Raw genomic sequence first — 14,759 nt, 5'->3', positions numbered from 1 at the left:
GCACAATATCACTTTTTATTGTAAAAGCAGGAGTTAACCACTTCAGCTATCTAAGAGCTTTTTGAAATTAGCTGCTTGTGGTTCCATAGCCATGACTGCAAATAAGTTTCTCTTTAAAGCTAGCCTCTAAAGCAGCCCCGAAGTCCATTATATTAGGCATACGTTAACGTTTTAGTGTCCATGCATTCACCAAGTGGAAGCCGGAGTCCAGACAGTTGTATTTCCAATGTATCCCTCTGCCAGGTCTCTGTCCAAGGCTGCTCAGGGCAGCTGATGGGTGCTTTTCCAGCGTCAAGTATTTCACAGAGGGTGAATGTAGGCATGATTTTTTTGTGTTGTATTTACTTCTGGGTGTCCTGTGTGCTGAGCAGCTTCTAGGTCCTCTAGCACTTACGCCAAACTCTTGCCATTCAAGGAGCTAAGAGGAGTCACTGGTTACATCTTGCCTGCTCAGCTGCCCTCATGAAGGGCTTCATCTGTTGTCAGTCTGTTCCAATTTATTACTCGATTCTGCCTGCACAGGTAACTGGTGTCTCCAGCAGTTGCCTCCCCTGGTTCAAGTGCCACTGTACTTTTCTGACCTTTTTTGACCTCTTTCTCTCAACTTACAGTCAAAGCTTTGGTATCTGAATTCTTGCTCTTTTGCTGTAGATTAACTACATCATCTCTCCTTGGCTGTTCTCTTTGCTCCATTTGGATTCTGCCTGGTGGGATGTCTCATGTCTAGCGTCAATCTTGTACTTCTGTCCTGACGTTCACACGTAGATCTCCCTTGACTCTCCCTCTGATCTCACTCCTTTTTAAGCTCAGTCTCAGCTCCATCCACTCCTGCTCATCCCAGCGCTTCCTAACTCTGTACTGAAGTCTTCAAAGATGCAGCTTTTCCATGGGGCTGCTCCCCATGCATCCTTAGCTTTCCTTAGCTCAGATATTACCTTTATTTAAAGGCCAGCAGCCTTAAGTATATAAGTGTAGAATAAAAGAATAACTTTTCCTACTGAACTGGCTTTTGGTACATTACTTAGTCTTCTGAGAGGAGTGTAGTATTGTTCCTCAGAGTACGTATAAAATCATTAACTTGTGTCTGTTTTAAAAAAAATTGTGATTCTGTTTCAAGAAAAAAGAAAAATATTTTGAAATCCCTATTCTTTTTCTTATATTTTTCTTTGCATAATATTTGGGGAAAAAAAATAAAAAAGGTTTCATTTCGTTTGCATTCTCTCTATTTCTTGGGAAAACTAAGGAAGAAAAGACAACAAAAATGTGGAAAAAAATATTTGATTCAGTTTTCCTTTTTTTCACATTTCATTTTCATTTCACCTTTTTTTTCTATGTAAGGGAGAAAAAATAGTATTTTTAAAGGCAGAAGGATGGGGAAAAGAGAGGGTAAAAGATCTTTTAAGAATAAGTTTTAAAAGCTTTACCAGGGCAGAAAGTGCCTTTGAAAATTCATAAAAAATAAAAGTTGAAAAGAAAACCACTTTCTATTCAAAACACTTAACAAAGGTTTGGAGCTAGCTAAGGCAGCCAGTGCAGTGTGCTTTGCAGTGTTTTCTAAACGAGGACAGTCCATCACCTCTACAGGAATCCATCCCAGTGCACACTGCCCTTGCACCTAATCAGAGAGGTCTTTGCAGGCATTACACCAAGTTTTCTCCTGACTAAATCTGATTCCACTTCTCTTAAGGTCTCTCTGTTTCCAGTCAGTGATGCAGCTATGACTCCATGTAGAAATAACCCGAGTTTTGCTTGAAAACAGGGGTGAGGCAGGGCTGTATCAGACTCACATCTGCACTATACATCATTTTAGAGTGGTCTGCCATTGCTTTTAAATGTTTAATTTTTCAAGCTCTACCAAGATAAACGCTGAGTCACGCTGCTTGGCAGCGGTCGCCCCCAAGGAGCTGCGGCACTTTGGTGTCGGTACTCAAGGCTCCCAGTAAGACATACCTGTGCCTTGGCAAGGTGTGCGACGCCTACTCTTCCCATCCTGTGTATTTATGAGTTTGGAGAAGTTACAGATTATCTGCCTTTCTTATAACTTGGCCAAACTAGAAATATTTAACTACACTAGTTTGTTTTTACAGGATCAGCAACTTTTTCCATCATTTGTTTATTTCTTCCCATTTCAAGTTACTGCAATGCCATTAATATCTAAAGGGAAAAAAAAAAAAAAAAAGCTTTTATCCACCATGGATAAATTAATAAGAATTGCTTCTTCTTGGAAGGTGGCCAGAAGTCTGATCCCGCATGGTAGAAGCCAATGAGCCCATTTTATGCAGGAACAGAAATGTTACTTGTAAGAGCTACCCAGTCACATAGCTTAGTTGTTAAGTTTCTTCTGCTGACTCACTAGCTTTCCTTTGATGTGAATGGCCTCTTTCTGGAAATTAATCTTTTTTCTCGTAAGGTTTTAGTAACAAAATGGTGACATGGTGTTTTTTGATACAGAGATGATATTAGTACCTAACTGAATCTACTGTTACAAAGTGTGCTTCTGCTGCAAAGAAAAAAATATATATGTACATACGTATTTCATATATAAAATATATATATGAAAATATATGCATAAAATTAAAGCAAGTCTTAGTGGCTTTAGACACTACTCAGTCTTAAGTTTATGCTACTTTTTCATTCCCAAAAGATAACTGCTCATTTCTTAGCCATTGTATTCTGTTTCAGTGTTTATCAATCTGGAAGTCTAGCTGAAGGCCTGTAAATCGACTTTGCATAACCTATTCCTAAATTACAGAGAAACTGATATTTTCAGCAGTGCAGAATGAAAGACTTCTTTTTAATTTTGCCATGTCAACAATGTATTACATTAAAAATATGTATAACATTTTAGAATATATTGTATACCAAAACTTATATATCATAAATACTGTTTAGCCAGGATGTTTCTCCAGTGGTTGCTGTGCTGTAGCAAAAACTGTGTTTATTCAAGTTTTTAAAAAACGCTCTGTCTACTTTTCTTATTAGTTGTTTTCTTAGATTCAGATGGGGATAAGCAAAAAAAGAAAGTTCAGTATTATTACTCTCCAGACATACTATTAAGAAAATAAGCATTTCACACAGAAATAAGATTAGATCTGATCCGCTGCAAGAAAGTTTTTTGTGGTGTTCCTTTCAAAGACTTACCTAGCTTATTTGTCACTGTGCTTTAAGCACCAAATCACATGCAGGCAGGAGGCATTGAGAAGGAAGGAGGTGAACGCCTGCTGCGGGTCTCTTTTTGGCTTGTTAACTTTGTGGAAGTTGTAGTTGGTTTGGAAAGCTCACTTTTCAATGAAGTTAACAAATATCACTGCAAAATAGACTACTCTGTCCCTCAAAGTGGATTTATAAAGTTTTTCCTCAAAACACGAGTACAGAGATACTGTACTACCTTTTATTTGTGTTGAGATTGTAGATAGGTAACAGCTTGTGTTAATATTTGGCAAAGTTTGTTTTATGCCGCCGTCGGAAATGTAGCTGAAAATCTCTTTGGCTGGCTGGCTTGTACTTGAAATTGTTTTTTTGTAAGATGTGGATTTGAAAACCTCTCCTGCTGGATCTGTAGCTGTCGGATTCATTATCTTCAAAATTTGTATTAACCTCTGTCGGTGGGTTTTTTTCTGCAGAAACAGAAGGTGCACAAAGCACAGATGCCAGCCTTGTCCAAGGAATAACCACTTCATCCCCAAGTGACACCAGCTCCTACTAGTACCATGGGGCCAGAGGGTGGTTTCTTAGGCAGTGGACAGATCCACGTCATCCTCTGGGGAAGTTTGGCAGCCATGACAACACTCTTGTTCCTCACCTTCCTCATCTTCCTCTGCTCCAGCTGCAACAGGTAAGGCTCAGGAGCCTAGCAGGCAGTAACAGTTCTTGAGTCAAATAGTGCGGGGGTTGAAATAGCTTCACTAATTGCTGGTTAGCTAGAAATACCGAGGACTTAGGTACGGAAATAAAATAAGTACAGCACAAAATCTGTTTTCAGAGCAAACCTGAACTTGAATGGTTCTGTTCATTCTAAAATCTAATTTGTTTTTTTCTTTTGCTGTGAAGGAGAAACACTGTTGTGATTGCTAGGTGCTTTCTCCTGAGCTAGAGCCTGGAGTGCAGGTGGACACTGACTGTTAGCAGATCACACTGCTAACATGAAACTGAGAAAATTAGGTGGGTCAAACAGGATGAAAAAAGTATAGGTAAAAAGGAAAGGAAAATTATTTCAGCTTTGTTTTGGCCATTCCTGAAGACTAGGGAATTGATCCTGCCATTCAAGCCAGAATGAGTAAGACTCAGTGATACTAATTAATGTCTTGTACTTGTACCTTAGCTGTATTTTCTTCTCCGTAAGAGGATTCAATTTCACCAATACAGGCACTTCTACTGACTTTGTTTATTCACATTTCAAGGCCCCTTCATGACATGTAAGGAGAGCCCCACTGATTGCATGGGGAGCTGGGCAGCCTGCGCTCAACCCACGGTGCCCTTCCATCGGATCAAACCGGTCAGAGCCTTCACAATGAGGAGCAGGACTGCTGTGGTCCATGTTGCTACAGTTTGCCAGCATAGCTCAATCAGCCAAGCGTATGGCGGGGAGAAAACCCTATCCATAACTCAGTACAGCAGCAAAATCTTTGTTTTGGACTCCAATGCCTATAGGATCATGTTCTTTCAGCCATTCAGCATTGAGAGCATTGAGGAAGCTGTGTAGCCATAAAATATACTATATTGGTATAAGGTGTATCTACAGTGGAAGGCCCTGTTTTTCAGCAGGATTCCTATAATGCCCACATAGCAAAAACAATTGTGGGCAAGACCAGACCCCAGAAGTTGGCTGAAACCCTAAAAAGCATAAGTTGGAACTTCTAATTTCACATGATTCAGGAGAAATGCTTTTGTAAGCTGTTAGGTGACATTTCAGTATCTTCCTATTCATCACAGTTTCCTGTGATACCTGTGTAAAAATAGTAGAAATATGGGCTTTTTTATTTATTTAAAAGTATAAAAACCTATTTTAAAAATCCTTAACCCACAAACATGGCATCTGGGTACCATGTCTTGTCTTGTAACACTCCAGTCCTTGAAACATCTCTAGAAGGATGCTTTTAAAACAGAGTCAAACCACTAAGTATGTCTTTGCAGTTACAGAGATACATTGTCATAAACTATCTGGTGATGCTCTTTAATAAATTCCTGTGTTGCTAGTCTGAACGCAGTATCTTTTATTTCAGGTCATTCTGTAGGGCAGGTTGTTTATACATAAATGCAATTATGTAAAATTTCTTCCTAGCTTACTCTTCAAAAATGGTTGAGGACATGGAAAACGGAACAAAATCTGCTTTTTCTAAAATGTCAGAGTCAGAAAAACTTCCAGAGAGGAAATTAAGTATTTGTAAACTTTAACTCTGCTCTGCATTGGTGCAGACTTCCTTGCTCTGTTTTCTTATTTCCTGGTTAGGTGGAATTTTAACAGTTGCTAATGTGCGAAGTACGGCACATTGCAGACTTTAGAAGAAGCACAGATTTCATATGATCAATATTTTCTCACCTTTCTACTTGCCTTTTCATCTAGCGGAAAGACTATTATTATTTTAAGCTCATAGTTTATTACAGTATTTCAGAAGAGCTGCGTTTCCAAAATGGTAAAAACTGGAAATGTGATCCATATTTTGAGTCCTGTGAAGTACCCAGTGAAGCAGGATTCATTTTAAAATGAAGGCCACTGCTGCAATGAAATCTGTAGGTCTTCTTGAACTGCTCATGCTTATTATTAATCGTAACTAGCATCCTGAGTGGGAGTAGGCTGGATTTTGTGGGCCTCTTCTTATTCTTCATAGGATGAAAACCTTTTACTGACACAGTTTAAGGAACTCCCCAGGTAGTGTGTCACCAAAACATGTATCTTATGTACCTCTGAGCATTTCACAGATGATTAAATTGAGGCTAATAATATTTTGATTATCATCAGTTACTCCTTACTGTGCTCTTACACTGAAGGGTTTGCGTGTGTTTGTTGTACCTCTTCAGGTAGATTTATCACCACCCTGTCTCGATGGTGACCTTACACAGAGGTCATACCAGTCCCTGTAATACTTTTCAGTTATTCTGTTTTCAATATTATTGTGAATTACACTTCTGTTCCCTGCAGGTGCGTAACGTCTGTTAATGACTGGCATTTCTATACTAGCATAATCTGTAGTAACAGTTCATATGCTTTTTTCATTAAGGGAAAAGAAAGCCAAACATCAGAATGGAGATCATGAAAATCTGATGAATGTGGTAAGTATTTCTAGCAGCTTGTGTCTGTCTTGTGGTTGGTTTGTGCCAAGCTCCTTGCAAAATATTGCAGATTGGAAATAGGTCAGGAATTTGGAAGTGGTTGAGCAAGGGAAACTTTAAAAGTTGCAGAACAGGAAGAGGAAGAGAACTTGCATAGACGCTGATAATCTGCACTTTTTTGGTGCTCTTTCTGCCACCATTGTACTCCAGATCTCCCACCTTCCTTTCACTCCGTTTGCAGCATAAGCACAGTGTACCCTTTGTCAGCTGCTGTCTTCTCACGGGTTAAAGCCATGGTAATTTGCCATAAAGGCTGGAAGGGACATCACTCTGGACATGCTTGCATTTGTTTTAACATCTCTAATCACAGGCACCCAGAGTTTTGAGTACAGTCAGCATGGTTTGACTCTCCTGCCAATAATACCTGTGAGTCAGAGCTCCTGAGATCAGAATGAAATTTGTCACATATCTATTTATGCAAACATTTATTCTGATCCAATGGTGATTGGATCTCACTAATTTGTGTTGCAGCCTTCTGATAAGGAGGTGTTCAGCCACTCGATCACAAGTTCGGCTACAGAGCCCCCTCCAAGCAGCGACCATAACGGGGCACTCAGCAACGGCGAGGGTAAGTAGCGCAGCCCCTGTGGGTGGGATGGATGAGTGGCATCATCCCCTTTTTCACAGCTCCCACGTTAGCTGCACACTGGTGAGCCCTCAAGTCTTAGGTTTCTAGCCGTCAGCTTTCCAAACACACAGTCATGCTATTTGTCTGAATACCCTGCGCTTCCCTCTGCTTACCTCTGGAGATCTGACACCAGATCAGCTGCTGTATCCCAGGGCAGTGGTTGAGCACGCAGCTCTGTGGAGGGCAGTCAGTCCTCTTCACACAGGACATAATACACACAAGACTTATGATCAAGTTAAAAAATGCAGTAAGTGTGTTTGCCTTGCTGGGAAGTCAGTAGCCCATCCCATAGAGATGTTGGTGTTTTGGGCTGCATCTCCACTTCCCTGCCAAGCGTGCTCTGGCACAGCCCTACTCCCCAGCTCCCAGTCCTCCACACCAGCCAACACTGGGAAGGTGCTAAGGTCCTTCTCTGGGCCACCAAACTACACCTGCAGATTGACCAGGCCATCAGGCAAAGACTGCAGCGTTCCCTAATCTTGGCCAGCTACGGAGTTGGGATGTGACCAGAAGATGCAGTTGTACGTCAGAGCTTCACTCCAGGAAGCTGTGGAAATATTTCAGATCCTCCTCCAGGGTCATTTGGATCATAGACCCGTGCTGCGTGAGGCTGTCGCATGTATTTTTGTATTTTAGAAAACAGGCAACATAAATAGGCTTCCTTTTTTTTCCTTAGTCTTTGCTTTGCTGAACGCTCAAAATGATTCACAGTGAAGTATCACTGGAAAATATTTTGCTCAGCTGCACCTAAAAATAAACTTGGTCTCAGCTCAGAGCTGCAGGGAGCCAACTGTTGTCTCCACACTAGGCACCGACACCATTGGCTGCACTCATCTCCTCCCTCCTCATCTCACTGTGCAGCCGGAGGCTAAGCTGTTAAATCTTTACCCCGCAGAGACAAGTATCCAAAGGAATTTTTAAACTTTGTTTTTGCAGCTAATCACTGCTCCAGTCTGTTGGCTTGTTGCTTATGTAGGTGTGTGGATCAGCAAGAGACTCGATGTGCAAAGCCCTACAGAAGGGAAGCATTTCTCTTTGCCATGAATCACCACACGTGCAACTGTCAAAGGTGCTACTAAAAGGCGTGCTGTCAACCAGCAGACAGTTTTCAGACTGTCTGATATTACTTAGCTTACACTCTGCATAACAGCCCTTCTGAATAACAGGAACCAATGTGCTTTAATTTCTTATTTATACTTTATGCGTTCTTTTTAATAGTTCTTTCTTTCACTGTTTCTGCTAGCCTTTTGAGCAGGGGCAGGAATATGGAAGCAGCACCATGAGATGTTTTTTTTTTCATTCACACAACTTGCCAGCATTATGTTTATCTATGCCAACCCCTTCTGTGTCTCTACCCATAACCACAGGAGCATGGAAATGTGAGCTCTCATTGCTTCTGATTATCCCCCCCCAAGCTGAATGGGGTATATGCTCTCTGGAGCCTGTGGCAGTGCTCTGCATAGCACAGAAATCCCTGAGAGCCAAGCACCAAAAGGGAAAAACATGTTCCAGCTTCTCCAGGCCAGTTCCTGATATTCCTCAGGAAGTCTGCAGGCATCCTGGGTGGTGACTGAGACACCATGAGTCCTAGTCAGTACACAGTAGGACGCTTCCTCCTATTCCACCTGTTCGTCCCCAGTTGTATGCAGGAGCCAAGTGAATGGAGAAGGATGTTTTCCTTTTCTTCTCCTCCCATCTCCCACTCAGACAGCAATTAGCATCTCACACCTCCAGTTCCATCCTGAGTTTTGCTGTCAGGATATGGATCCCTGTGGGTGCTGACTGCGTGAGCCTGCATGCCCTGAGCACAAGAGAAAGCAACGTCCATGACAAGCACCAAATCAAGGGTACTGATTGCTTCGGCAACACTTTATGTCATCATGTCAAACACACTGAAGGAAATGGAAGAATGGGTTGATTTTGCTGAGAGAGTACCACAGGAACTGTACTAAGAAAAGGAAAGCTATTCAGAATGATTTTTCAAAGAAATGGTGTCACATAAAGTTACGTACCATATAGTACCTGAAATGTGCTTGTATGTGCCCATGTATACATCCTGGAATGCAGGCAAATGTCATATGTGTGCACTGTAAGATGAGGAGTCCCACAGATTTCAGTCCCTAATACCCTCTAGTGACAGTGACAGGTGACCCACTTCTGGGACTTAAAATAACATGTTCTGCCTAACACTACTTTCTGAAGTCTAGCCTTCTCTTTTGTGCATATGGTTGGCTTGTTTGTAGGTTGTCAACCTACATTATGTGCTGCAAGACTAAGAGAAGTATGGCATAGCCTTCCAGTGAGGAGCTTCTGGTGTAGCACTCAGTGAGGCTGACTGCAGCAGGGCTGAGCGAGGTGTGATTCAGACATGAATTTGGCCAGCATGTTAAACAAGGTGAGGGCTGGGTAGGGAGGAAGCAAGAATGCTTTCCTTTTTGATGCCAAATGATAGGGAAATGGAAAGAGGAAAATCTAACAAGGCTTCTTTTAAAGGCACTTGGTTCGAGGCCTCCCACCAGCATTCCCCAGACTACGGAGCAGTCTGTAAGCATTCAATATAATCAAGTACAGCTGAACATCCATGTGTACCTGCACCTCCCCACCCATCCCCTGTTCTTACTGTGAATGCTGTTGCTATGTAGTGTGACTTGGGGGTGCACAGAGTATTTAAGATGTTGTGAGAAAGATATTTCAACAGTAGAGTCCAGAAGGCTCTGTAACTGGAAACTTGGTAATCATGATGACCACTAGACATTTCTAGGCATTAGTATCATAATTTTCAATGAGACATAAAACCAATGTGATATAGACAGTACCAAATAGCATTAACCTTCCTTAGTCATGCAATTGTTTGAAATGCTTCTTTATAATTTTCCTTAGTACTCTCAGAGGATAGTACAACTGCCTGTATCCAGCCTTATGAAGAAGTACAAACATCTGTCTCTGATCTGCTAGATCAACAGGATTGTGTTGGAAAGTCCCTAAAATGTCACCAGAGCCGAGAACTACCCAGTATTCCCCCTAACAATACCATGGAAACCATCATCTCCGCTAGAAATGCAGAAAACGATCAAGGTCTTGGAATGGAAGGGCCATATGAAGTCTTGAAAGACAGCTCCTCTCAGGAGAACATAGTTGAAGACTGCTTGTATGAAACTGTGAAAGAAATTAAAGATGTTGGAGCAGTAGCCAGCATGGAAGGGAGCTGTAACAGCAAATCAAAGGCTTCATTGACAGTTCCTGAAGGTCAGGATCAGATTCCTGAGTGCAAAATTGAATCAGCAGAATATGCATCTGTTGACCGAAATAAAAAAAGTCGCCAAAGTGCTAATTCAGAAAGCCCTCTTGACAACACACCAGATGTAGAGGATGAGCTTCCCCCTCCAGTACCCATGAAACTCCTTGATGAAAATGAGAATGTGCAAGAAAAAGAAGTGGAAGAAGAAGTGACAGAAGGAGCAAGTAAACCAGAGAAGGTAAATACTGCAAATACTTGTCCTTGTCAAACAGCCGAATAATGGTAGAGAACATATGTGTGGGAGAGGATTTTTTTAAACAACAAAAAAAGCCAAGAAAAAAAAATTCAAGGTGATGCAAGACTAAAATATGGAAATGTGAAAATGTACAGTATAGTCTTTACATTATAGGCATGTACTCTTTTTATTGCAGCCATATTTTGGATCGCTGCAGTATGCACTGCATAAGGCTTTTCCCAGATATTATCCAGAAATTGCACAGGAGGCCTCTGCTTTTTTGTTTAATGGTATCATACTTCTAGGAGCTATTACAATAGGTATCCACTCTCTCTGTCAGCATCTATATCTTGTTCAGAGTCCCCCCCTTGTTTTTTTCCTAATGAAATCTCAATTTACAAAAAGGAGAGGCGGCCATTCTTGGTGGATGCCCTAACTTTAGATGTGCCTCCTCTGTTGGGCGGCCTTGACTTAGCTGTGCAAGTGTTAGGCATCTGCTCAAAGCCACTCATCTCATCTCTTTCTGTAAAAGAGAGGGACAGAAAGAGAGAGAGAGAGACTGCAACTGTAGGCTTTTATATTTATCAAATTCTGTATGTCACACGTAATGAATTTCCACGTGGTGAAATCATGGCCAAAAGTTATGTTTTCTCAGCAGCTTATTCTTTCTCCCAGCCTAGGGACAAGTTAGTGGTGAACTTGAAAAATAGAAAGATAACATTTTAAACAAGTTATTTTCCCATTTTCAGTTTTTCACCAGAATTAATTTTAAGGATGCTTTCATATCATGGCACAGAGTTTCATAAACTGTTGATTTTGCATTTTTCAGAACTACTTTAGATAACTTATTGTGAATGAAAGAACTGTGATTTTAGCAGTTTAGTATAATTTTGGTGTCTGAGTCATCAAATAATACTAGGTATTGATGAAAAATTTAAAAAAATCCTTAAGATGCCATGTGACTTTTTAATGTAAATATTTACCTGAAAAACGATAGCAGAACCAAGGTATTGTTACTTGTTTCTGGTTGTTTTCTTATTTGAAGTACTTCAGTAATCCAGGCAAAGGGCAGGAAATTACCTTGTTAAATAACTGACTAACCATGTAACCTATAAAGCACAGTAAAGTCAAAATGAGTAAACTGAATACTACTCATAATATAAAAATTGTTTAGCTGGGCTCTTCAGTGCACATTCTTACAAATAGTGAGCTCACTAAGTAAAAAATTAAGATGTGATTGTCAACAATAATCCACCAACACTCCCCCCTCCCAAATTCAGGCCATACGTAGCTTCTAATTAAACTTTTAGAGAAACATATTTTCGTAACAGTGACATTTTTCCTACCAGGTGTGAATAGACTTACAGAAACTCATTGTATTTCCCAGGCACTGATACAAAGGAAAAGTATTTGCTGCTCTGTAGCTCCCCAGCACACCGTGTATACAGTGTCAGTAACTGCAAGGAGTGGGAATTGATTAAAATGGTTCAGGTTTTAAAGGATTAATCAAGGGATGACACATGCAGTCCCCTAAGTGCCAGAAAAAAGGTGTTTGTCTAATTAAAATTTATTCAGAGCTAAAGCCATCCTGAGTTAAAGCTTCGGCAGCATCAGATCATCCCCGTATTTGCTGCTAGGTACATGCATTATGCATCGAAGCGTGCGCCTGTCCTGTCCTTGAGAGCTACAGCTGCAGCAGAGTTGGAAATGGTAATTGACGGAATATATAAATGTCATTATTGTTGGCATTGTGTGGGGAGGTGGTTGCGGGTTTGTTTTTCTGTTGTGATGATGATAATTTTTCCATCTATTTTGCTGCTTCAAACAATGCAAAGCAATGCCTATTTTTTTCCAGCGTAGCAACCAAAACCAAGGTGTTTATGGAAATGTACATTATATTGATAACTCTTTTAGTTAAACAGACTCCATAAGTGTCTCTTTTTGCATCCTCTCTTGTGAGGCTACTTAGCTGTCTTGCTTAACATGACATCTGTATCCCAAACTTTTCAACCTTCTGCCCTGACCCTGATGAAGAGGGAGGTTGGGTGTAAGTCATGCAACCCTCTCACTACCATTAGGCTTTGCTTTAGTAGGGCACAAAGAAGGGACAGGCAGGGAAGCTGCTTGTGTAACTGAGACTTATACCTGCCAATAGCCAGAGACAGACCATGTCCAGGCTGTTTCAGTCTCACCCTGTGAAAGGGGGCAGCCAGCATGATCGTCAGCCCATGCCAGTTCCTGAAGCACACTTATCTGGGAGAGAGCTAGGTAGACCAAGCCAGAGACTTCCAATATAAAACAGCATGAAAACTATAAAGGATCCTTTCAAGAGCCAGACATGCAATAAACAGGTGAAAATTAAACATCTAAATTGGATATTGGCCGTGACCCTGGCAAATCCTTTGGAAGGTTTTGGTGGAAAACGACACCTTTAATAGCACAAGGCCTCTTACAGGCCTCTGGCCTCTGTCGTTTGGAAAAACTTGGGCATAGTTCCTCTAAAGTTTTTCTTTAGTGCTTCCTTTTTAATTAAAAAAAAAGGAAGTACAGCTCTTCTTTTTCACCCAGGTCTTTCCAGGGTGAGCACTGGTAGAAAAGCGCTCCGTGTGTGTATCTGGCTGCTGCCATCTGATTTCAGACTTGCGCAGCCTGAGGATGAGCAAAGTATCTCTTACAAATGCACCAGAGGAGAATGGTCTTCTTGTTCTGGTGCCCAAGTCAGGAGCAGCAGCTGAGCCAAGGAGGAAAAAATCAAGTGCTGTCGAGGAACAAAAGGAAAGTGGAAGTCAAATAAGGACACATGCTGCTGCGGTTGAGGTTTCAAGCATAATTTATAATAATGCTAGGTACAAAATGTTTAGGAGCAAGTATTTTTTTCAGTTTCCAAGATGACAATATCCTTCAAAATTGATGTGTCACAGGTTTCACATTTATAAGAAAGAATGCTGGGCCCCAGGGAAACAGAACAGGATTGCCAACACCCTGGGGTATTTGTCAGTACTTGAGTGGGAAACTGTAGAAGGGGTCCTGACACGTGGTGCTTATAGACACAGACGCTGATGAGAGAAAATAACTGCACTGAAGAATTTTGCAAGCACGTTTGTTTTAATGTGTGAGGATGAAATTAGTAACGTACTCCTCAACACAAATAATATCCTGCAAATAAGAAAGACTAAACTGAGCTGCTGTAGTGAAGCAGATCTAATGAACAGCCAAAATATGTTTGAAAATCTCCTTTTTCTTTCTTTTTTTTTTTTTGGTGAGTAAACAAACCACAGGTTAAAAAGCACATTCTCCAGGCAGTGAGAAAGAAGCAAGGGAGTTGTTAGGTGTGAGGGAAGCCCCCCAGGGTGCAGCAGGCAGACCTCAGTGTGCTTTGGGTCAGGGTCTTCATCAGAAGTGCCCCAGGGATTTGAAGCTTGGTATTTACCAGACATAAAAACACCAAGAAAAATGGAATTAGGAAAGAATTGGTTCTAATGAACCCCTGTGGAAAAAAATGTCTTGTGTGTATAATATGTGTCTGGAAGCAATATTTAATTGACTGTGCTGAAAAATAGCTTTACTTCTCCACCTTGGTCTGCATTGGACGAGATTTGGAGACTTTTCATGAAACTCCAAACTATGGCCCATTACAAATGGTGCTGGAAGGCTCCCTCTGAATCACTGTGGAGCAGGAGTCCAGCAAAGCCTTCTCACCCTATGGGGGCCGAATCACATGGCTGCTGAGAGGTAGCCAGAATCTTCGTTGCCAGAAAGATCCTAAGAAGTTCTTCGTAAGAGCAAAATGCTTTTCCCCCAGTGTTTCGTGACCTAATTTCTACATGATGCTTTACATGCTTGAAGTTAGACTTGATACGAAACCAAGTCCTCCATTCTTTGGTAACTTTGCTATGTGAATTGGATCCAGCCAGATGCTTTGAGAGTTGAGCTGCCCATCTCAGGGTGGTTGCAGCAGGTCTTTTCCATGTTCATGGCCTGAGCGGTTGCGAGGCAGTGCTGCTGTGGACCTCTGCACAACTGCTGCTTTTTGGGGGGGAGGAGGACATGGTGCCTCTCTTGCAGCACTTCCAGGATCCACTGAATGAAGGATAATGATCATCAGAAAGGTACTAGCTGAGTATTGTTCTTTTGTCATATAAAAGCATATCTGAAAATCATGTGGAAGGCCAACTAGTGTGTCACAACAGCTGTCTTTTAATTGTTTAAAAGCCTTTGCAGACTCATTCTGACTTCATTAGAAGTGTAAAGGCAGGGATACAGCGGAGCAGAGTTTGTTTTAACCATTACATTATTTTTACCATTTCAGGTCAGGACAAGAGCAGATA

The 14,759-nt window shown here is 41.3% G+C and overlaps 1 protein-coding gene and 1 long non-coding RNA gene across 5 annotated transcripts in view; one reads left to right on the top strand and one right to left on the bottom strand.

Annotated features, from left to right (window-relative positions):
* PAG1 (phosphoprotein membrane anchor with glycosphingolipid microdomains 1) overlaps nt 1-14,759 on the top strand; it is a 117,508-nt gene that overhangs the window by 91,001 nt on the left and 11,748 nt on the right. For all 4 annotated transcript variants that reach the window (XM_075085303.1, XM_075085300.1, XM_075085301.1 and 1 more), the window contains 4 exons: nt 3,624-3,835; nt 6,219-6,270; nt 6,802-6,898; nt 9,839-10,434. In XM_075085303.1, the coding sequence (XP_074941404.1) occupies nt 3,711-3,835; nt 6,219-6,270; nt 6,802-6,898; nt 9,839-10,434 (870 nt within the window). In that variant the 5' untranslated portion in view covers nt 3,624-3,710. The remainder of the gene's footprint in view (nt 1-3,623; nt 3,836-6,218; nt 6,271-6,801; nt 6,899-9,838; nt 10,435-14,759) is intronic.
* Nucleotides 10,476-14,759, bottom strand: part of LOC142053520 (uncharacterized) — a 35,924-nt gene continuing 31,640 nt past the window's right edge. The window contains exon 3 of the long non-coding RNA XR_012659246.1: nt 10,476-14,511. This is a non-coding gene — a long non-coding RNA (uncharacterized LOC142053520). The remainder of the gene's footprint in view (nt 14,512-14,759) is intronic.

This window comes from Phalacrocorax aristotelis, chromosome 2, assembly GCF_949628215.1.
Source record: "Phalacrocorax aristotelis chromosome 2, bGulAri2.1, whole genome shotgun sequence".
Classification (NCBI taxonomy): Eukaryota; Metazoa; Chordata; class Aves; order Suliformes; family Phalacrocoracidae; genus Phalacrocorax; species Phalacrocorax aristotelis.
Note: the sequence above shows the minus strand (reverse complement) of the source record. Positions and strands in the feature narration are given on the sequence as shown.